This window comes from Leuciscus leuciscus (assembly GCF_965113295.1).
Source record: "Leuciscus leuciscus genome assembly, chromosome: 22".
NCBI classification, from domain to species: Eukaryota; Metazoa; Chordata; class Actinopteri; order Cypriniformes; family Leuciscidae; genus Leuciscus; species Leuciscus leuciscus.
In genome coordinates, this window is record NC_138746.1 from 29,200,150 (window position 1) to 29,223,158 (window position 23,009).

The following is a 23,009-nucleotide window of genomic DNA, read 5'->3' on the forward strand; positions in this document are numbered from 1 at the left end:
ATATCTTAGTAACTGTTTTACTGCAGATGATGTAACATCCATGTCACACACCAACATACGGTATATAGTGTACCGACATCTGAATCAAATATGATTCGAATCTGTCAATGGAATGTTTTGATAGTGTATTGTACTCTATATAACTTTGAGAGAGGGCATTAATAATGAAGCTGATGGTCATTATATATTAAGAAGCCTCACCTTCAGCTGAGATCTTGTAGCTGGCCGAGGCACCATCAGTATTTGTAACAGATACAGAGAATGTGCCCACATCCTCTTTGTCTGGGTTCTTAAAAACCAAAGTTGAGCTAAAGAAACAATGAGCAAACATTAGTGTCTGTTCATTGGGACAACACAAGGAAAACAAATAGAATTAAATATGCACAGACTGTGGCATTGCCCTAAATATGCTTTGAGCTAATATGTATCTGGACCAGATCAAGTTAGGACACACTGAGCATGTGTTGTGCTTACTTGCTGCCTGACGTCTTGACATTGATGCCCTTAGAGAAGTCAGTAATTTCTTGGTAGGACTTCTTCCACACAAATTTTGATATCTCTGTCATTTGGCAGCTCTCAAAAGAGAGATAAATGTCACCTGATTCCTCATCGACGCCACACTTGATTTCCTGGGTGCCTTCAAAATAACAGAAGCACAGAAGAATTTGCACACAAGTCCACAAGTACTACTAAACAAATGCTGTAGGATATGCTGAAGTTATGGTTGGAACACAGTGAGATTATTGGTCAATGCTGTTCCTTAGGAATGATTTGAAATCTCGGGGACACAATATTAAATTGATCAGTTTTCTAATAATAAGTACACTTTGATATTAAATTAATTCATATATTTATTTATTAATATTAATATAATCTAAATGTAATTTAATGCTATTTTGCTCCTATGAAGCTTTAAAATGGACAACAAATGTCACATGACTGACGTCAAATGCCATTTGATCCAATGTGTCTCGAAACCAAATGTCAAACCTGATGCAGCACCATATTTGATTTTCAGTGAAAACCAGCATTTTGGTCTGTTTGTCATACAAAGCTATAGTGTGGCTTCAGAAGATGCACATATATATATATATATATATATATATATATATATATATATATATATATATATATATATATATATATATATATATATAACATTCAGTATCATTAAAATGGTACATATGACTGCACAATATTTTATGTATATGAGACTTTGTGTACACAAGTCATATGTACCATTTTAATGATACGTTACAGGTGTTTTGGTCATTTTGTGGCTTTACAAACCAGTTCTAATTCACTTTCATCACTTTCATTTATATTCAGGGAATTTCAACTTTTCCACACATAAAAAAATAAGTTTAAAAAGAATACGTTTCAACCAAGAAAATTTATATTACCTTAAAGGGATACTTCACCTCTGGAAAGATGAATGTGTATTTAAAATAGGTCATTTATGTAGAAGAAATGTGAAATTATTTTTGAATTTGGAGCTTTCTAGACTGAGAAAAGCCAGAAAATTTATTTTTGGCTTATGTGGATGAAAGACAACAACTCCCAGAATGCACTTGCTTCACTGCCCTAGGAGGCCACTCCCAAGCCACGCCTACCGGTAAGAGAGCGCAGTTGAAAACAACAAGGCTAGGCTACTAGTGAGTCTCCGTGACGAGTTTGCCAGGGATGCGATATTTTTTTTTTCCCAGGATGGTAGGGGAAGACTCATGAATATTCATTAGGGAAGTCATCCCTGATTGGTCTGATGACCTACCCCTAACCCCACCCCTAAACCTACCCGTCACTGGGGGTCTTATGACCTCCCTAACCCCGCCCCTAAACCTACCCGTCACTGGGGTTAAGACCAATCAGGGATGACTTCCCTAATGAATATTCATGAGTCTTCCCCTACCATCCTGGGGAAAAAAATATGGCGCCCGGGATTTCGCCCAAAATATCCGGGATTTGGCTTTTGCGTTCTACAGTCGCCATTCATTATGTTTACTGTGGCGAGCAGGACGAGGCTGAGGGGCGCGGGAGAACGGCGCGAGGCCGGTGGCGTGATTACTGATGAGCCGGTCTCGTATCTCTCACGGAGGAGTGGGAATTTTCTTAGCAATGTTAAAACGCACATCGACCGATCACTTGTTTAGCGTTCATGTAAACACTACATTCAGATTAACCAATCGGAATGAATTCAGTTAGATTGAAACAAAAGGTGTGCATGTAAACAATGAATGGCGACTGCAGAAAGCAAAAGCCGAATCCCGGACATTTTGGACGATCTCGACGGCCAGACATGTCCGTGAAAAAGAGTATGGTAACCCCTACTACTCAGCTTTCTCCTACTACACAGCTTTCTCCACAGAGCAAGAGCCTGCTAGCTTAGCTTCCAAAGAAAGACGGCTGATTCTATGTGTACATTCTGTGAGTGAGATCCCACCTCCTATGGGCGGGTTGAAAACATGCGGGACAGCCCCTCCTACTGGCTGTAGTCTTTAGCCTCTGGCCAAAAAATCCTCCGATGATGCAAAATGATGATTTTTGTGTCATCGGAGGATTTTTTCCAGACAAAAAATACATAAATCTCTCGTCTCAGGGGGATATGAGGGTGGAAAGCACGGTAATTCGAAAATACTACAGGTTTTCTACTAATACAAAACTTAATGCTAAATCCTGAAGTATCCCTTTAAATAGCTATTTATTGCATTAATTTTTTTTTTTTTTTTTTTTTTTTGTCTAAATCATTGTATTTAGGTCGTCAAGTCACCTTTATTTATATAGTGCTTTATGCAATACAGATTGTTTCAAAGCAGCTTTACAGTGATAATTGGAAAATTATGAATTTCGGCTGTTGTTCAGCTGAAGTCAGTATAGTGTTGATTCAGTTCTCTTATGTGGATTCAGTGATGTAAAATAATATTTTTGACTCGAATAAAAGCAGTTCCTTTAGATGCTACCATTTTTAGGTTATCATTTTTCTCAGTATAATGGTATCTAAAAGCATAATAAAATTTGTAAAAAAAAAAAAAAAAAAAATTATGAATTAATGAATTAATGAACATGTAACAGGTGTCAAGTCAAGTCAAGTCAAGTATATTTGTATAGCGCTTTTCACAATACAGATTGCATCAAAGCAGCTTCACAGTATTAAATTAAAATAATACAACAAAGTTTGTTTCAAGAGGAATTTATTGATTGATAAAATTAAATTAAATATCCCCAAAATATCCCCAACTGAGCAAGCCAAAGGCAACAGTGGCAAGGAACCGAAAAACTCCATCAAGTGACCTAATGGTGTCCTAAAACTCCATCAGGTGCCTTAATGGAGAAAAAAAAAACCTTGGGAGAACCCAGGCTCAGTCGGGGGCCAGTTCTCCTCTGGCATTTATGAGCTAGAGGCCGGATTGTAGTTTGAACTGTAGGATTATATGAATGCCTGGCTGAAGAGATGCGACTTTAATCTAGTTTTAAACTGGGAGAGCGAGTCTGAGCAACGAACAGTATCAGGAAGACTATTCCAGAGTTTTGGAGCCAAATGTGAAAATGCTCTCCCTCCTTTGGTGGTTCTGGATATCCTAGGTATGACCAAAAGCCTTGAATTTAGTGATCTCAAAGAGCGCGATGGATTATAGGGCGATAGAAGATCCGTTAAATAGACTGGAGCTAAGCCGTTTAGGGCTTTATAAGTCAGTAGCAATACCTTGTAATTAATACGGAACTTTATAGGTAACCAATGCAGTGATGATAAAATCGGTGTTATATGATCATATTTTCTTGATCTCGTAAGAACTCTAGCGGCAGAAGGTGTGCAGAAGGTTGTGAATGATGGGTGTTCAAGTGCAGAAATCTGTGGAGATGATTATGACCAATCAGCCCAAGCAGGGCTTCCCTTCTCAGCTGTACTGTAGAACATCTCACACAACATCACACACATACTTTCTATAGACACACGAATCCACAGTGCACTCTACTGGCTGATGCCATTTTTATCAGCCACAAACCTTTCGGGCTACTCGGAATGAATCATCTTGGATCATCCCGTGGCTGCTTTTTGCTTATCTGTGAATGTGCAGGCAGCTGCTCCCCAAGACACTCCAGAATACCTCCCATGGTGCAATCCACACTGCCCTGAACAGCTCTCTCTCAGCCCCACTGTGAACTCCTCCCATTTCCTCAAAAATAAAACCCCCTTCTTTAGAATTCACAGATATTCTGCTATTCTGGATGGCTGTGTAAGTTGTTTAGGTTTAAAATGTAAAACTGACAACTGAATGCGACTTCCTGGTCTTACTGTGCACAATTCATCAGTGCACAAAATAAAACAACAATCATGAAAATAAATACCAATACCATCACTTTAATAACAACCTCTCAAATCCATCCATCCGTCCTCGAAACTGCTTGTCTTATGGAGGATAGCAGGGATGCTGGAGCTGATCTCAGCATCTCGGGCCAAAGGCAGGAAAACACCATGGATGGATGACCTCCTCTCAAATGACTTTCTTTTTTTTTTTTTCTAATGTCACCAAGCCAATGAGGTCTATAGAATTTCTGAGGAAGGCTATCCGTTCATCAACTGAAGCAAAACCCTCAGAAGTGTGTGAACTGAATAGACACTCAGTTTTCTCTTCTCAGTTCTGGGAACAGACATTCTGAGCCAATCACCTGAGTCATCATAACTAATCCCTGATAACTCTGGAGCTGCAGGAAATTAATGTCCTATTCAATGTGTGTGTGTGTGTGTGTGTGTGTGTGTGTGTGTGTGTGTGTGTGTGTGTGTGTGTGTTTGTGTGTTCAGTATTGATAAAAAGAAAAAAGAACATAACTATTTTTTATATTTTTGAAAGAAATATCTTATGCTCATCAAGCCTGGATTTATTTGATCAAAAATACAGGAAAAAACAGCAATATTGTTAAATATTATTACAATTTAAAGTCCCCTTTTAATGTTGTTTATATGTCGATGTGGTGTTTTTAATATGTTTTAAGACAAACCATGTGTACATTTATAAGTCAACACCACTGCTGAGTATTTTTTTCTTTAAAACTGCAGTGAACCAAAGACTCAAAAACGCGGTTTAAAACCGCTGGTGTTTCTGACGTCACAAACTACCTTGTAACCAGTCAGGTCAACGTGTGATCCTCAACGAGTGGATCTCTGAGCGGGTGCGAGTGAGTGGAGGCGGGGCTAATTTGCATATTCATAGAACCGCAAATACTATATGAGGCAAGGGTGTAGAGTTACATTCAAGCTATTTTAAGGCATGAAGAAATGTTTTTCTTTCAAGGAAAAATGCTTAAAAATTTAATTTTGGTGATCAAAGATGAGTTTTAATGAATACAATTATTGTACAGGGTATTATTATTATTATTGTATTGTATTGTACTATTTGAATATACTTATATTTAAATGTATTTCTGTGATGCAAAGCTGATTTTCTATTTCTTTTTTATCAGCCATTACTCCAGTCTTCAGTGTCACATGATCCTTCAGAAATCATTCTAATATACTGATTTATTATAGAGGTTGGAAAAGGTTGTGCTGCTTAATATAATTTTTTACCTGTGATACTTTTTCAGGATTCTTTGATGAATAAAAAGTTTTTTAAAAAGAACAGAATTTATTTAAAATAGAAATCTTTTGTAACAATATACACTACCATTCAAAAGTTTGGGGTCATTTTTTTCTTTCTTTTTTTGAAAGAAATTAATCATTTTATTCAGAAACTTGCAATGATGTATTAAATTGATAAAAAGTGATTGTAAAATATATATATATATATATATATATATCTATATATATATATATATATCTATATATATATTGTTAGAAAAGATTTCTATTTTGAATAAATGCTGTTCTTTTTTAAAACGTTTTATTCATCAATGAATCCTGAAAAAAGTATAAATAAAAATAAAAATAAATATATGTTTTGTTACTACTATTATTTTGTCGGAATACACTTTTAACTTTTCAAAAGCCGTCAATGGAGAAAAACAGTAGAAAAACTTTGTTGGGCTATGCTAACAAGTTAAAATCTTGACCCCTTACAACAATAAAATTGTGGGATATATATATATATATATATATTGGTGATATCAATAAATCACAACCAATCAATATTTTTTTCTTGTTAAAAATCCTGTTTCACGTGTAAATTCATCACGTTATGGAAGTAAAATGGATTGTAAAAAACATTTCATGTTGACAAAGTCCCCTTAAGGCAGTGGTTCACCATATTTAACAGCTGGAATATCATTTTCATTAGTTTCCCAGGGAGAAGTGATGTGAGCCACGTGAATAGAATAAAAAAATTGTATGAGTGTTAAATAAATATATCAAAATATTCAAACTTTATTTAGGTAGCTTATCACAAACAATAATCATTGTTATTAATATTATTATTACGTCTGTTAATTTGTTTTTGGATGCTAAACACTACGTTGCTTTCACAGGTCCAACAGCTGCGCTACAGAAAGATGACAGAAAAACTGAAAAAAAGAGTAGTTGCTATGGAAACAATACCTCGTCTCGTCTAGTCACACTGGTGTAAACTGGTAGGTTTTAGAATGTTGCAGACTACTGTTGCAGACTTTTTTTGCAAGTAGTTAAACGGTTCAGCTCATATCATTGTGAATCTTTGCTGTAAACTCGCCTTAAACAAAACCCATTTAATAAATATTGCTTCCAGCACCCAAAATGTTCTCTCATTGAGAAATGCTGCCTTAAAGGGATAGTTCACCCAACAATTATAATTATGTCATAATTTACTCACCCTGATATCATTCCAAACCCATAAGACTTTGGTTAAAGCTGCAGTCGTAGGGGTCGTAACTTTTTTTGTGTTCAAAATTTACAAAATGTATATAATAAGCGAGTACATCATGAATCCATTTTCCAAACCGTGTTTTTGTCTTATCCTGAATCACTACGGTACACCTATAATAAGTCTTTATATTCAGACTATTTTAGACTGGTTCGGGTCGTAACACTGCGGAGTAGCCCAGTACCTGCGTGACTCGTCAATAGACATAAAAGCCTTTGACATAGCGCGGCCGTTGATCCCAGGAAATTGCCGTAAAATTGCTAGAGTGCCTTCTGTGTGAACGCAAGCAAAGACATACTTGACCACACCTGGCACCGGTCAGAGCTGAGGGTGTGTTTTCATTAGCTGGAAACATTGTTTCAGCGCTCAGTACTCGCTGCAGATCAAGTTAAGCTTCTGGTGTTTTGGACGAAAAATATGTAGATGTGTAGTGCGTACAAGTGGATTGTTTCTGAATGGCAGTTTGCTATTTTGTGTTGATGTAGTTCATTACGCTGTGTGTTGAAGCGTGTTTTCTCAGTTACTGATGCTCGAACACAATTTTATGCACTATTGTAGCCTAATTGTCCTTGCATGCACATTGTAATTAAGGAAATTATATTTTATTTAAGAACAATTGTTTGAAAAGTTAATGAACTTTAAAAAGTGAATGTCATTTCATTTCAATAAAAGATGTGATGCTTGATTTGTTTTATATTTGTTTATTGCGTTCGCTTGCGCCCTCTTGTGGGCGTAGGAGACAATACAGTACTTTTTTTCTCTAACGTTAAGTATTGCCTTTAGAATACGAATGTACTTCGAATTTTGCTAATATTTAAGAAAGAAATGCGAATTTAGCTTTTCAGCCATTTTGACAGCCCTAACGCACGTGCCATCGCAATGACATCCTGATGCCACATGTGTTTACGGTATTTACACGGGATTTGTGTGAACGCACTCACAGATTCTGGAAAATCACTGGCAGTGTGAATGAACCAATCAAACGATCCCGGGACAAATCCCGGGACACATTATCCGTGTATTTTCCGGAATCTGTGTGAAACCGGCTATAAACAGAGAGAAGTAGCTCCGGCTACAATGTTCTTCCACAAGACGAGTGCAGTTCTGTTTATTAACCTATAGAGCGCCAAAAGTAAAAAACTGCAGCTTTAATCTTTGCAACACAAATTAAGATTTTTTTTTTTATTATGAAATGTGAGAGGTTTCTGTCCCTCCATTGAAAGTCCATGTAACCAAAAATTAGAAGACTATTAACAATAATCATAAAGGCGTCATTAAATAATTTCTTAAGAATCGGACAATTTAAGACTTTGGGTTTGGAATGCATGAGGGTATGTAAATGATGAAAGAATTTTCATTTTTGGGTGAAATTTTCTATTTTTCTGTGTCCGTTTGCGTTATGGGCAGCTAAATCCAGCATAAATCTACTACTTTGACAAACAATCTATGTAATTCTTTTTCGAAATAACATTTCATTTACAAATTACATTTATTGTCTCATAAATTGTGATTCTTAAGCTCAGAATAAAATAAATAAAAATAAAATAAAAAATGCATGCTAGTTTATTTGCACACAAGTTCTAGAGTAAACAAACTAAATGAATTGTGCTTTAAATTGAAAATGGGACATCTATTCTTTCAGCTGACACATTCAGCATCACAATGCATCCATCAAAGAAGCAACTGACTCTGTAAGGCAAAACCACATTGATTTTTTCCCCCATTCAGATATGTATCTCTATGCCTTGAACAGTGTCTGCTCTACATTACATGTTTACCTGGCAGTGCCTTGACACAGACAGGGTCAGAGGGGGTTGAAGCCATGCCAATGCCCTTGGCATTCTCGGCCAGTACGCGGAACACATAAGATGCGCCTGTCTCCAGACCCTTGACCTGTAAACATTGAAACCGTACATTTGATAAAGCCACAGAGAAGTGCACACGTTTTCATATTTCTATGTCTAGCATACTGAAATAGTAGTACAGAAAATCTGAGAATATGAGCTTGTCGGCACTCACAAATCAATACCTTGAGATAGCAGTGGTTGACTGAACTTTCGTTGACTTTGCTCCAGGTATCAGAGCCTTTCCTGGATTTCTCAATGAAGTATCCAGTGATGGCACTGACCCCATTGTAGACAGGAGCCTTCCACTCCACCACCAAAGAATCATCCCTTACCTCAGTGAAGGTCAGGTCATAGGCTGGACCTACCAAAGCCAAACACAAGGCAATTCAAGCTCAAGTTTTTCATGCTTTCAAACATATTTGGGTAAATCTCATGAAAACATGTCCAGGTGACATTTCACCTTAAAGGAACACTCCACCGTTTTTTGAAATAGGGCTTATTCACTTTCTTTCCTACATTTAGATAGGTGGGCAAATGCATTTTTGTCTCAGTGCATGCATTGTTTTAGTTTGACAGGGTCGGCGCTAGCTTAGCTTAGCACAATGAATGGAATCCTTTGTTGCCAGCTAGCATGTCCTGAGTAAAAGTGATATAAAAAAATTTAAAAACCCACATAATTACTTCTTGTGGCCTGCGTATTGACAACAAGTACAAATAGTGATGCAGATTAACACTAGGCGATTTCCTAGGCAGATATTGACTTATATATTAAGGACTATATTAGGGGGAAGCACAGGCGAAGCACTGCTACTTGGGCGTGATATCTCTGCGCCCAAGTAGCAGTGCTTCACCTGTGCTTCCCCCTAATATAGTCCCAAGTCAATATCTGCATAGGAAATCGTCTAGTGTTAATCTGCATCGCTATTTGTACTTGTTGTGAATACGCAGGCCACAAGAAGTAATTAGGTGTTTTTTTATTTATTTTTTATCACTTTTACTCAGGACATGCTAGCTGGCAACAAAGGATTCCATTCATTATGCTAAGCTAAGCTAGCGCCGACCCTGTCCAACTAAAACAATGCATGCACTGAGACAAAAATGCATTTGCCCACCTATCTAAATGTAGGAAAGAAGGTGAATAAGCCCTATTTCAAAAAACGGTGGAGTGTTCCTTTAAAATCCAACAAAACTGTGGAATGTGAAATGATTAATGTATATTTTCATGCAAATGAATCTCCCAAATTCTAATCACTATAGTAAACCATGGGCGTTTTTCTTCTGATGTTATTATTATTATGCATTTTTGTAAGCTGATTCTCATTTACACAGTACATTAAATACCATGATGTATAAATACTTCAAAATTAAATGTGAAAAAATTGTGAATTTATTTTTTATCTTAGGGTAAAATATAACATGTTATATTTGGGTCATGTTCTTGAAAGCTTCTATGAGGATCGCACACGTCTTTTGAGTTTCTTGCAGTTCTTGACTGTCCAATACACTAATGTCGGAATTGGAGCATTCATAATGCAGGCTGGATTTGAACATGTGTCATGTTCTTCGTCTTTGATAAAAACAGCTTTTTTGTGTGATAACAGCTATCAATCACCTTACTTGGTTCACTTGAAACATAGTAACAAGAATTGAGACATGTACTATTAATACTATTAATCCTTAATTTTTTATAATGGTGATGTAGTCTAGAGGTGAATGGCAGTGTCAATATATAACCAAACAGAGAGCTATAGAGACCTCCTATTCCCTTTGTAGCCTTTGACAAGGGTTTTTAACCACATAAACAAGACATCTTACAGCAGAGGATCTGTATCTCCAATAAAAATACTGTAAATCTGCTGAACAAAGTATTAATGTTTACCAAGAGTTTTGGGTTGGTCTCAAGGATGAGTGTTTTGCAAACATAAGACTTTTACTTCCTCTAAAGTGTTCTTAGGGCAGCACATAAAACAACATGAGCTTAATGGAGATTTGTTTTAGTTTGTTAAAGGAACAGTTCACACAAAGATAAAAATTGCCATCATTAATTCAAAAAAAAAAAGAAAGAAAAAATCCCTATAAAAAAGGCCATGTGACTTCGACTTTGCAGAACTGTCAATTGCTTTTTTGGCCCATTTATTGATCTTGTACAGCCTTTGTTATGCCTTGGTTTCAAAGTTTCAAATTCAGCTGATTCTGCAGTAACATTTTACAATAAGGTCTCATTAGTTGACCTTAGTTAATGGACTAACTAACATTAATAATGAACAATACATTTGATGCAGTATTTATTCATATTTTCTGATATTAGATAATGAAAATTCAAAAATATTTTTTCATTTCTCCTTTTGTGTTGCACGGAACAAATAGCAGCATGCAGGTTTTGAATGACTGAATATATAATGGTGAATAAATAATGACATCATTTTAACAGTACAAGTCAAAACTATGTACACACGTCACATTACCTGGCTCAGGCATGGTCCAAGCCTCACATTTGAAGGATGTGCTTGGGGTTGAGGCACCACCCAATCCAACCAAATTAGCTCCATAGATCCTAAACTGATACACTGACCCAGCTGTCAGACCTCCAACCTTCAGAAGATACAGTTCATCTTAGTAATTATTTTACAAGGTAATATTATATTACATAATATTATTAGAAATCCATCAGTATAACCTGATGTAACAACATGCACAGGATGCTGCAATAAATAGAAACCTTGTGCAGGGTTTCCTTAATGGGTGGGATGTTGACCTCCTTCCACGTCTTCTTGCCCACATTGAATTTGTCAATGTAATAATCAGTGACCTCTGCTCCTCCAGAATGGATGGGCTGCTTCCAGTTGAGAACCATGGATTCCCCGTCACAATACAGAAGAGAGATGTCGTAAGGGGAAGAGGGCAACTCTGTGGAGAAGACAGATTGCTGTAGCTGACCGTTCACATTACTCAGTGTCTTCAACAAAGAGGAACATGCGCTGACGTGCAGGCCGCATCTCTGGCTTGTAATATGCACATTTCAGAGGAAAAGATGTGTCCGAAGATGTAATCTAGAATGGTAAAATGCATTTTGTTACACATTACTGTTAGCCTCAAACTATGGGAATGCTTTTCCATAAGATAATGTAGGGCTTTGTCCGTTTAAAACAAACAGCATTTCAGTTATGTTAGATTTGGAACACTGGAACAATGTACATAGGCAGCAAAATGGGCATCATATACACTACCATTCAAAAGTTTGGGGACAGTAAGATTTCTTTTCAAAAGAAATGAATACTTTTATTCAGCAAAGATGCTTTTTGATGTAAAATGATATCTACTTAAAAAATAAAATACAAATCTGAAAAAGGATTTTTCCTTTTTCCTTAGGACTTTAAAGGATTAGTTCGCTTCAGAATTAAAATTTCCTGATAATTTACTCACCCCTACGTCATTTTTCTTCAGTCGAAAATAAATTAAGGTTTTTGAGGAAAACATTTCAGGATTTTTCTCCATATAGTGGACTTCAACGGGAACCAACGGGTTGAAGGTCCAAATTGCAGTTTCAATGCAGCTTCAAAGGATCCCAGCCAAGGAATAAGGGTCTTATCTAGTGAAACGATCGGTAATTTTTCAACAAAAACAAAAATACATTTATTTTTTTTTATTTTTTTTGGGACGATGTTGGACGTTTCTGAAGTTGGAGGAGAAAATGAGATGGAGTTTTCTGCCTACGTCATGTTACCGCCTGACCTTTCCCACGTGATTAAGTAATGCGTGAAGTCGTGGATGTTTAAGACGAGCATTTGTGGTTAAAAAATGTGTGGTTATTTTATTTTATTAGAAAATGACTGATCGTTTCAGTAAATAAGACCCTTATTCCTTAGCTGGGATCGTGTAGAGCCCTTTGAAGCTGCATTGAAACTGCAATTTGGACCTTCAACCCGTTGGTTCCCGTTGAAGTCCACTATAATGAGAAATATCATGGAATGTTTTCCTCAAAAATTTATTTTCGACTGAAGAAAGAAAGACATGAACATCTTGGATGACATGGCATGGGGGTGAGTAAATTATCATGAAGTTTAAATTCTGAAGTGAACTACTCCTTTTAAATCAGAAACAGAGATAAAGTAGTACGGTAAGGTAACATATGACTGGGGGAGGGGCAGCATTGTCAACTTGTTTCTGTGCTCCTGTTTCTGTGTGTCTGTGTGTTTTTAGTCTCCAATCTCTGTGTGTGAGTGACATATGTATGTGTGGGCTTCAATGAGAGCAGAGCATAGAAAATCACATTTTAAAGGAATAAATTACATTTTAAAATATATTTAAAATAGAAAACAGCCGTAAACATAAGTCTTCTTTCAATTAAAAAAAAAAAAACTTACCGACCACAAACTTGAACAATGGTACAAATAGTTAATTAAAGGTGAACTAAGTAACTTTTTTACCTTAACTGAACAGCTTCGGAGTCATTGGAATGGTTATATTACTTATTTCGGGTTGAATGGTGGTCGTTTCGCACTCGTTTCACACCCGAATGGTGCCCGTGAGCGGAAAATCCGCACTTGCAACTTTGAGCCGGCGGGCCGCCGGCCGCCGCGTCAGGAAGTATCGCGTGATATCAGGTCTCGCGATGTAAACAATTGCTTTACGGCCAAAAGAAATCTGCTAAAATGCTGTCATTATTGCGCTCCCTCACGCTGTTCGAACCCGAATGAAGAAGACGTTTTAAAGAATGTCCCATCTGCTTTGATGTCGTTGATCTACTAGCCTCTGGTGTCTGAGAATCGCCAACGAGTTTTTACAACAGTGTTGTCAAATATCTATTCCGAAGCTGTGGGGGGAGCTCTAGAGAGAAACCTGCGAGCAAAAAGCGAGAATACAGCGAAGAAATCCCGAAACTACTGAGCCCTGCTTTAAATAATTAGTTTAAAAAAAAAATTCTTTTTTATTAGACTGGAGTATTTTTATCAGTATTCTTTGATAATTAAATAATTATTTATATTGTTTGTCCACCATCAAATTGATTTATCTCAAAGCATTATGGGATTGTATTCTGCACAAAAGATTCCATGCTGCCTTACAACTGACCAAAATATCTTTGAAAGCAGCATAATCATAATCAACATGGGATGCTTTAAAATGTTTCCTATAAAGTCATCTATATACAGCTATATATATATATGTTTCCTATAAAGAACAGAACCTATATATTTTTTTTAATAATTGTGTACTATCAATTTCAGCACTTTATGCGGTTTGCTAGGGTGTTCTGAGTTGTTGCTAGGTGTCACCATTATGTTCTGTTTAGCTTTAGTTTCATTTTCATGGACCCTTATTATGTTCCTCTTTGTTGCCGTCTGCCTATGTTCCGGTTTGGACATCATTAATCAGTTGTCATGGTGATGCAGTATGTTCCTAATTAAAGCACACCTGTTCATCATTTGAGTTCAATCACCCTGTGTATTTAAGTTCCTTCTTTACGTTCAGTTATTGTCTGGTATTGTTTGTGTATTACATGTTGTTATGTTGCCTTTTTGCTATTAGATTACCTGAGTTTGTTTTATTAAAGAACCTTTTGTTTGTGGAAACTTGTTTGAACCTTTTATCGTCTTCATCTGAACCTGATCGTGACACTAGGTGGTTTGCTCTGCCTTTTTGCTCTGTTTTTTCACCTCCAGATAGACGATATATTCTCCTCAAAGAATCGATATTGTCCATAACAAAAATGGTATGAGACAAGATATACTACTTCATAGATGCTTGTTTGAAACACTTTGAGAAATACTTTCATCTAATAATTTCATCTAAATAACTCATCTATTTTAATTTAACCACTGTTTTGACTGGCTGTTTACTACAGACAGGCCTGCACTCTTAGGACAAAAAGTTTCATCTTTATTTTCATCTTTTGAAGTCTCCAAGTATGGAATAGTCCCCCTGAGTCCAAACAGAGGATTGCTGTTAGCTAAAGCTAAAGAGTTACAAAGCAATCCGCTCTACAAATCATCCAGATCTGTAAAAAATTAATGGTCTGCTGGCTGAAATAACTTCTACTTGTTGATTAAGTGTCCCAAAGAGATAGGGAAGACAAAAAAAACACATTCTGACTCATTTGGTATAAATTATTAAACCAATTTAGCAAATGGTGCGAGGTTTGAGGGGAATAAAAAGATTTTTAAAACCTTTTGCATACAACTGTGTACGATCATATCTTATATATTCATAGTGTGATGGCTATATATTTCATACTATGAACAATTTTATATCATGGTGACTGTATATAACACACATAATGTGTATATTAATATGTAGTAATATAAAATGCTTTTCCATATCTTATTTTGCAAATCAAGCATAATTTACAAAGGAAATGTATGACTTGATTAAATGATTCATCTGATTATTTTCTTTTTATTTGTAACTTGATGGATCCAAAAGAAAAGATTATGCATAACTAATGAATCATAAGTCTCATACTGTAAAATAGTTGTAAAATAGCGGGCAATAATAAGCAATCTACAGTTACATTTTGTTTATACATGATGTGATTTGTAAAAACGAAATCGCTTCCATTATAACTAACAATGTTGTCTACAGTGCATTAATCATGGTAAAAATCACTGTAACACACATTCTCTTATGGTTTATTGCTTTAATAAACACTATAGCAGAATCTACTGGCTGATACATTTCACCACTTAACTCTACTGTATATTAAAAAACATTTGTCTTGTAAAATTAATCTTTTCTGTTGTTACTGTGTGGCAACTTTCCTAAGCACTGCCTATGAATAAAGATAAATATACACCTTTCCCAACCTGTTGTTGTCATTAAGGCTGGTGGGCCATTTCTGGTGGGTACCTTACTTTTTGTCATTTACTACACCATGGGCTATCAATAACAAACACCTAACGCTGAGAACAGCTTTTGACTGTGTTTGGAACAGGTTCAAAATAAATTGTAGTTGGCTTCTTGATGGAATGTAAAGGAATGTAAAGGAGATTGGGTCATGAGAGCCAAACTTACTGAGAGCGGCTCTCACAGAAAGAGGGGCCGATTCCTGGGATTCATCGCTGAGGCCCAGCTCGTTGATGGCTTGTACACGGAAGACATACGTCTCACCGGTGGTCAGTCCATGCACAACAAACCTGTGAGAACCCAGGAATGAGGTAGTGAAAGAGGAAGTTTCTATTCCGTTATTTATCCTTTTCAGGGAATAACATCATCAAAAGAAACATGTCAGCAACACGAAATCCTGATATTACCATATACACTGTCATGCACTTTAGGGCACTTTCCATGAATTGGATTTACCCTGGTGTCCCATGACTTATTTAAAAGCATAAGAGGAACAAATTTAAAGTTAAGTTAGTTGAAAATCTACAAATGTTAGTAAAATAAAAAAATAAAATACATATAAAATATAAAAGTATATTTTAATAAATATCAATGTTAAAATTTGTATCTGTGTGCCACATTTTGTGCTGATCTCAGAACCTTTGGATATAGAGTTCATAGTTTGACAATTTAGCAATTCCTAGGGATAGCTTATTAGTGACAGACATGTTGTCTGATCAGGAAATTAAAGGATTGTGATTAAATCTGAAGCTCTTCACAAATAGGGTACAAATACATCTGAAATCAAGTTCGGACTCTCAAAACAAATTTGAACATTTTATGATAATTAAAATTTCCTAAAAATGAAAAGGACAAAATAAAATAAACTAATTGGTAACACTTTACAATACAGTGTCATTTGTTAACAATTAGCAATACATTTTTTACAGTATTTATTAATCTTTGTTAATGTTAGTTTTTTCCAGCTGTTCATTGTTTGTTTATGTTAGTTCATAGTGCATTAACTAATGTTAACAGGTACAACATGTGATTTTAATAATGTATTAGTAAATGTTGAAATTAACATGAACTAAGATTTTTTTTTTTTTTTTTATCAACACTTGATAAACCTCATAAAAAAGCAAAATTTTAAGGAAAAAGCTGAGAAAATCACGGTTTTGTAAAAGACTACATCTGGATCATATTCAGAATGATGATCACAACATAGATGGACTAGATAGAGTCCATCAACACCCCCAAAGCTTCACAGTCCTATAGCTCATCCTCGGTCAACATTTCATTCAGTAACATTAGGCAGTTTTGATTTATAGAGTTTTATGTTGATGATCACATTATTTTACATGTGCATATGATTACATATGAGATAGCTTGTTTTTATGTACTCTGTCAATTTGTAAAAATAAGCAAATAGCTGGAAAAAGATAATTAAAAAGTGGTCTCCACTGCAAAATTAGCAGTTTCTCTGATTTACTATTTATATGTATGTATATGTCTTCCAAATTTCAATTAAAAACAACTGGTCAAAATAACAAAACAGATGCCATGTTTTCAGACCTCGAAGACCAAGAACACAAGTCTATATTAATTTTTAAACAACACAATCATAGACAGAGGGTGAACCAACTCCAGGGTAAGGATAGATGCGCTTCCTCCTTAAAAACACAATAGAATGTAATGAAATAGTTTCAATGTGAACTGCTTGAATTTTTGTGCCAGGAGTGGCATAAACTCACCAAACAGGAATGTGACTTATTGGTAGAGAGCATGCCAAGACACATGAAAGCTGTGATAGGAAATCAGGGTTATTCCGCCAAATATTGATTTCTTAACTCTTCTGAAGTTAAAACAACTGTATTGTGTTGTTTAAAAATTAATATAAACTTGTTTTCTTTGCATTATTCAAGGTTTGAATAATGCAAAGATTTTCTGAAACATTGCATCTTCTTTGTTATTTTGACCAGTTGTAATTTTCTGCAAATAATGAAATTTGGAAGAAATGTTGTTAGTAGTTTATAGAATAAAACAAGAATGTTCAAAGTGGTCTCTTAGTTTTTTTCCAGAGCTGCTTGTTTTACAAATATGTTACGTTAATCATCATGAAATGCTAAAAAAATGTTTTGAGTTTTTCCGACCTGGGTTTCAGATGCTTTTGTAACCTGTTTGTGTGAGAACACCCTAAGCTCAAATAATTTCATCACAATCCTATCTCAAAAACTGGAGGATGATCAGACGCCAGGCCCATAACTATTAATATGCTAAAGGTACCCCAAGGCATTGCTATTTTGACAAACTAGGAACTCTTTCATTGCTTTCAAAAATAAATATTTGCCATTAAAATAAAAAAAACAGATAGGGAATGGGAATGTTGTTTTCATGAAATTATGTTAGGGTATATTTGTATTATTATGACATATATTTTATGGTATGACTTTAAATTTGAAGAACTATAATAATTTTTGTTACATTACACTATTTAAATTTTGAGCACCTAACCTGACCCCTACCCAGGGTCATCACCAGAACATTTAGAAATGGGAGGGCATTTTGTTTTCACGGACACAGTTTTTGCTTACTGTATGTCTTGTATGATTTATATCTATTCATCATGCTACACCCATATTGCACATTGCACATCTAATAAACATAACACAAATATATACATATTGAAAGGTCTGCTGCTGGAGACTTGCTATTAGCTGTTGTATTTTAATATTTAATGAGGTAGGTCTATACAAGGTTTGGCTGCTCTTTTGGGATGTTTTTAATTGTCATTCATAAATATAATCATGTGTAAAGTTCTGTTTTGTGTAATATATGGATTAATGAATCAAATATGTATGTAAATATAATTTTTTTTTAATTGTTATAGGATAATATTTAAAGTAACCGTCATAGAGATTAATGTTCCTGTGAGCTAAATGCTGCTGAATAGTACATGTTGCATTTCAAATATTTGAATGGCTCAATGTTTTTTCTCTCAATAGTAAGTCTGCTGAATGACAATTAAAGAGAAACATGAGGCAAGTTATTAAAACCAATGGCTTTCCTAGTTCATCAAGTGTTTGACCAGTATATGCTTTACTTTTCATGCCTTGTGATTGGCTGAGGTAATGTTACTGAGGTTACTCATTTAGGGTTCCACTTTATTTCGATAGTCCACTTTAGACATTCTACTAACTACAAGTAACTTTGCAACTACATGTCAACTAACTCTCATTAGAGTATTAGTAGAGTGTTGTAGACTGTCAGTAGACAGTTAGGTTATGGTAAAGTGTTAGGGTTCAGATTAGTAGAATAAGTTGACTTGTAGTTGCCAAGTTACTTATAGTCAGTAGAATGTCTGTTGGGGGACCATCAAAATAAAGTGCTAGCAGATATTAAGCAGACAGTATACTAATAATCTAATGACAGTTAGTTGACATGTAGTTGCAAAGTTACTTATAGTTAGTAGAATGTCTAAAGGGGACTATCGAAATAAAGTGTTACCCTAATTTAATTTATTTTAATATTTTCTTAAATATTTTGTTTTATTTTATTTACGTTCATTAAATGTTAAACATTTTTCAAGAGCTTTCTGACCTGAGTTTCAGACCCTTTTGTCTCTATTTGTGGAATTTGCCTCAAATAATTTCACTTTGACTGAGCACATACCTGGTATGCTTATGGGGCTTGTGATTGGCTGAGGTCCAGTCCTTAGATCCTTTCACGCAAGAATCAATGTAATATCCAATCAGGTTATTGGGATCCTTTGGAGGTGCCCACTGAATTAGAACAGAGGTGTCTGTCTCCCTGGTTGCAACAACTTGTCCAGGAGCTGAGGGCACACCTGAATGAACACAGAGCTTCATTTCAGGGGTGACTTCACCAACCAGCCTAATCAATCCCTTAATGACCTATCATGCATGAATTAGTTCCACTACAGAAAGGGAGATAAAAGTTCATTACTGCCTTAAAACCAACATCAAAGTCACAGCCTGACCAAACTTCAAAGATCTATATTCCATTTCATATGCAACAGTTTCAACATTTCAATATCTTTACTAAATGCATCAGTGGTGTGGTGGCCTTTGACATGGTGGATTTAGAGCATTTACCCTTCAGTTGAAGTGTTGTTATGGTATGGGTAGGCTCGGAAGCATCGCTGATGCCGTACATATTAGCGGATAGCACACGGAAGAGATAGTCCTTTCCCTCGGACAGGTCGAAGACGGCATAGCGAGGTGATCTGATGGGTACTTTAGTGTTCACTCTCTGCCACGATCCTGCTCCGACTTGAAGCTGTATGAGACCACAGACATTAAAAACACATGATTGCACAAATATGTATTGTAAAATGAGATGGCAAAATGACTGCTGTGCTCCTTATTGTGAAAGGCTTTTTTAAATCGCAAATACTCCTAGACAGTAATGAGATTAAATAGAGCAATAGAGCAAATGATTGACAATGGATTTGCCACGATATCAAAGTCTACAATCACAAGTCAGAGTTCCCAATATGAACTCAACATTTCTCATTGAGTAATTTTTGTAGATCTGTGTGTTATGTGTTATGGTAAGCACACACGAAGATACAAGTGAAGAGTCTTTGTTTTAAACCAACAAACACAGGAACTAAATAAACGCAAGAAATAAACGCAAACCACTTAAATGATAAACGAGAGCCGACACTGAACTGAATAGTCCATGACAGTGACACTCTGTTTATTTGACTCTGAAAATCTGAAACAACTGATAACTGGGATAGCTGAGAACTCCATATTCTTATTTTAATTTGTTGTTTCTTAATTGATTAAAGGTGATGTAAGAAGAAAACCAACCAAACTGCTGAATTAAAGTTTGTGACTATTCGGCTGGGTTAATGTCTGGAAGTGAGCTGAAACTAACCTTCTCAATGTAATACCACATGGGGGCTTTGCTATGGTAGACTGGAGGGACCCAACTGAGCACAACATATGTTCGGTCCGTCTCTGAAGTGCAGACTTTAGAGGGAGGTCCTGGAGCTTTTCCCTCAGCTGCAGGCAAACCACATCAAACAGAATTACTGTTCTACCCTGAACACATAGACACACACCAATACACACACACACACACACTAGGAAATATCCCACCATTTTCACTAGCTTTAAAAGCAACTTTAATATTATGGACTGATATAAATATCATCTTTGCTGCTGCTGCTGCTGCTGACACTGTTATCTGTACACACATACACTTATCTATGCACATGGGTGACACTGGTTGATGTGTTCATTTCAACTTGAAAAAGAACCACAGATGTTTGTACGTTCCCTTCCTGATGGAATTCTCATCAAAAACTAATCAGTATCTCTCCGAAGAGAACCAATTGTGGGCTGGATAATTATTGCTAATTTTGAAAGCGAAAACCATGAAAAGAATAATGGGGAAAAGCACAAAGTGACAGCTGTTGTCATCTATTACAGATTACATATGCAAAGGTAGAGTGACTGAGTGAACAAACGGAACGATATCTTAAGGCAGTTCCGCCACACAATATTTAAGGATGCAGTATGGATGTCTTTTTGAGCACTTGAAGGGCACTGAGGTACAGGGACATTTTCTTAGTTGGGTCGTTCCAAATGAAAGAATTAACTATTATTGAAATATTATTGAAATGTCCATGATGGTTCCATTATTTTAATCGATTACATACATTTCCATGACTTTAATAGACATACAAATCACACTTTTAAATTTTCCAAAATTTTCAGTAAATAAACCAGGATTATACAATACCTTCAAGGTCATCATAGTAAGTCACAACGTCAAGTCTCCCACCAAGTTTTGTGGCTGTCGAAACAAACACCAGTACATAAGGAGCATTATTAACACAAAATCGAGTAAATAAACATAAGGACTTTTTTGCTTACTATGAAGTCTCTCAAACTCTGTGGGGTCCAGAGCGGCAATGGGCTCAGATACTCTGGAGGGTCTGCCAATGCCACGCGAGTTGACGGCACGCACACGAAAGTAATAAGAGTGTCCCTCAAACAGACCCTGCACGGGATATTTGCATATCTTAATAGGGGAGTCGTTACACTGCACCCAGTTCTCTGTTCCAACTTCACATCTGCCCAACAAAAGTGAAAGGAAAAACATGAAAAACATGAAAAACAACAAATATGGACAGTAAACAAGATGTTCCTATCATTACTTCCACATTACTCTGAAAGACTGAAAATTACAACCCACTTTTACATTCTGAGGAGATGATTTGAGCTAAAGAGCATTCATACATAATTGCCGATCCATGCATCACTTAGTCTGATTACCGTCCGACAAGAGTACATTTCAGCTCGATACTAGAGCAGTTAAAAGTGACAGGGAACAAACTAATCACAGTCTGTACTAGCATATGCAAAGTAACCTATGTTCCAGGAAAAAAATATGTGTTTGTATAAGCAACTTTGAGGAAGGGACTTTCTTTTGTATTACAGAGAACCTACAATTAAGCTACTTCAATTCAATATAACACTTAAAGCATACTTTAAAATGTATGTCTTTGTCTCAGACAACAGAATATCAAACCAAGGTACATTTATTTTACAGAAACCACGAGCACACTACCAGTGTTTCTCAACTAGGACCCACACATCCCAGAAAGGTTTTGATATCTCCCTTGTGACACTGTCACATATGACACGTTTCAACCGCTCTATATATTACAATGGTATTATGTAAATTAGAGCTTAAAGGGCACCTATTATGACTCTTATCACAAGATGTAAAATAAGTCTCTGATGTCCCCAGAGTATGTATGTGAAGTTTTAGCTCAAAATACCCAACAGATAATTTTTTACAGCATGTTTAAATTGTCATTTTTTGGAGCTCAGAAAAACATGCTGTTTTAGTGTGTATCCCTTTAAATCAAATTAACTGCTGCTGCCGGCCCAGGGGGCGGAGCATCACGACACTCATCTGATAATATAAAAACAGAAACTCTCAGCAGTGTTGCCAACTTAGCGCCTTTGTCGCTATTTTTAGCGACTTTTCAGACCCCTTTAGCGACATTATTTCAAAAAAGCGACTAGCGACAAATCTAGCTACTTTTTGGACAAACCTTAGTAACCTCCAAATGTTGCCAGCACAGTCCTGCGAGCGCGAGGTTTGCGTTCTCCTTGCCGTCACACACCTCTCTCTGCGTCTACCCTGTTCAGTGAATGGCTGAGAGAGGAGCAGCAGCACGGAACAGACGTGAATGAGCAGTGTTGTTTCCACGGACGGACTTATAACTTATCTTTTGTTTTATATTTAAAGAATTTAGTTTGACCATTTTATTTTATTACTTGTGCTTATCACTTGTAATACTCACTATCACAATGCTTTAGTTCACCCAGTTCCCGAATTCTCTCAATTCAGATAATTTTACACATATAAAAAAATTGTCATTCAACAGCTACTCGTTCTATTGTCTGACAAAAAAATATAGTAAATGAGAACAGCTTTATTGGACATTCGGCTATATTATATTATGTTA

General features: G+C 36.0%; 1 protein-coding gene across 1 annotated transcript in view; it reads right to left on the reverse strand.

Moving 5' to 3' along the window:
• Window positions 1-23,009, reverse strand: part of myom2b (myomesin 2b) — a 76,534-nt gene that overhangs the window by 27,032 nt on the left and 26,493 nt on the right. Inside the window, exons 11-22 of the mRNA XM_082154412.1 lie at window positions 21,403-21,602; window positions 21,269-21,322; window positions 20,399-20,526; window positions 19,609-19,792; window positions 19,166-19,340; window positions 15,683-15,804; window positions 11,394-11,581; window positions 11,140-11,266; window positions 8,857-9,035; window positions 8,606-8,720; window positions 475-637; window positions 202-308 (exon numbers count right to left, since the gene is read on the reverse strand). Coding sequence (XP_082010538.1) covers window positions 202-308; window positions 475-637; window positions 8,606-8,720; window positions 8,857-9,035; window positions 11,140-11,266; window positions 11,394-11,581; window positions 15,683-15,804; window positions 19,166-19,340; window positions 19,609-19,792; window positions 20,399-20,526; window positions 21,269-21,322; window positions 21,403-21,602 — 1,742 coding nt within the window. The remainder of the gene's footprint in view (window positions 1-201; window positions 309-474; window positions 638-8,605; window positions 8,721-8,856; window positions 9,036-11,139; window positions 11,267-11,393; window positions 11,582-15,682; window positions 15,805-19,165; window positions 19,341-19,608; window positions 19,793-20,398; window positions 20,527-21,268; window positions 21,323-21,402; window positions 21,603-23,009) is intronic.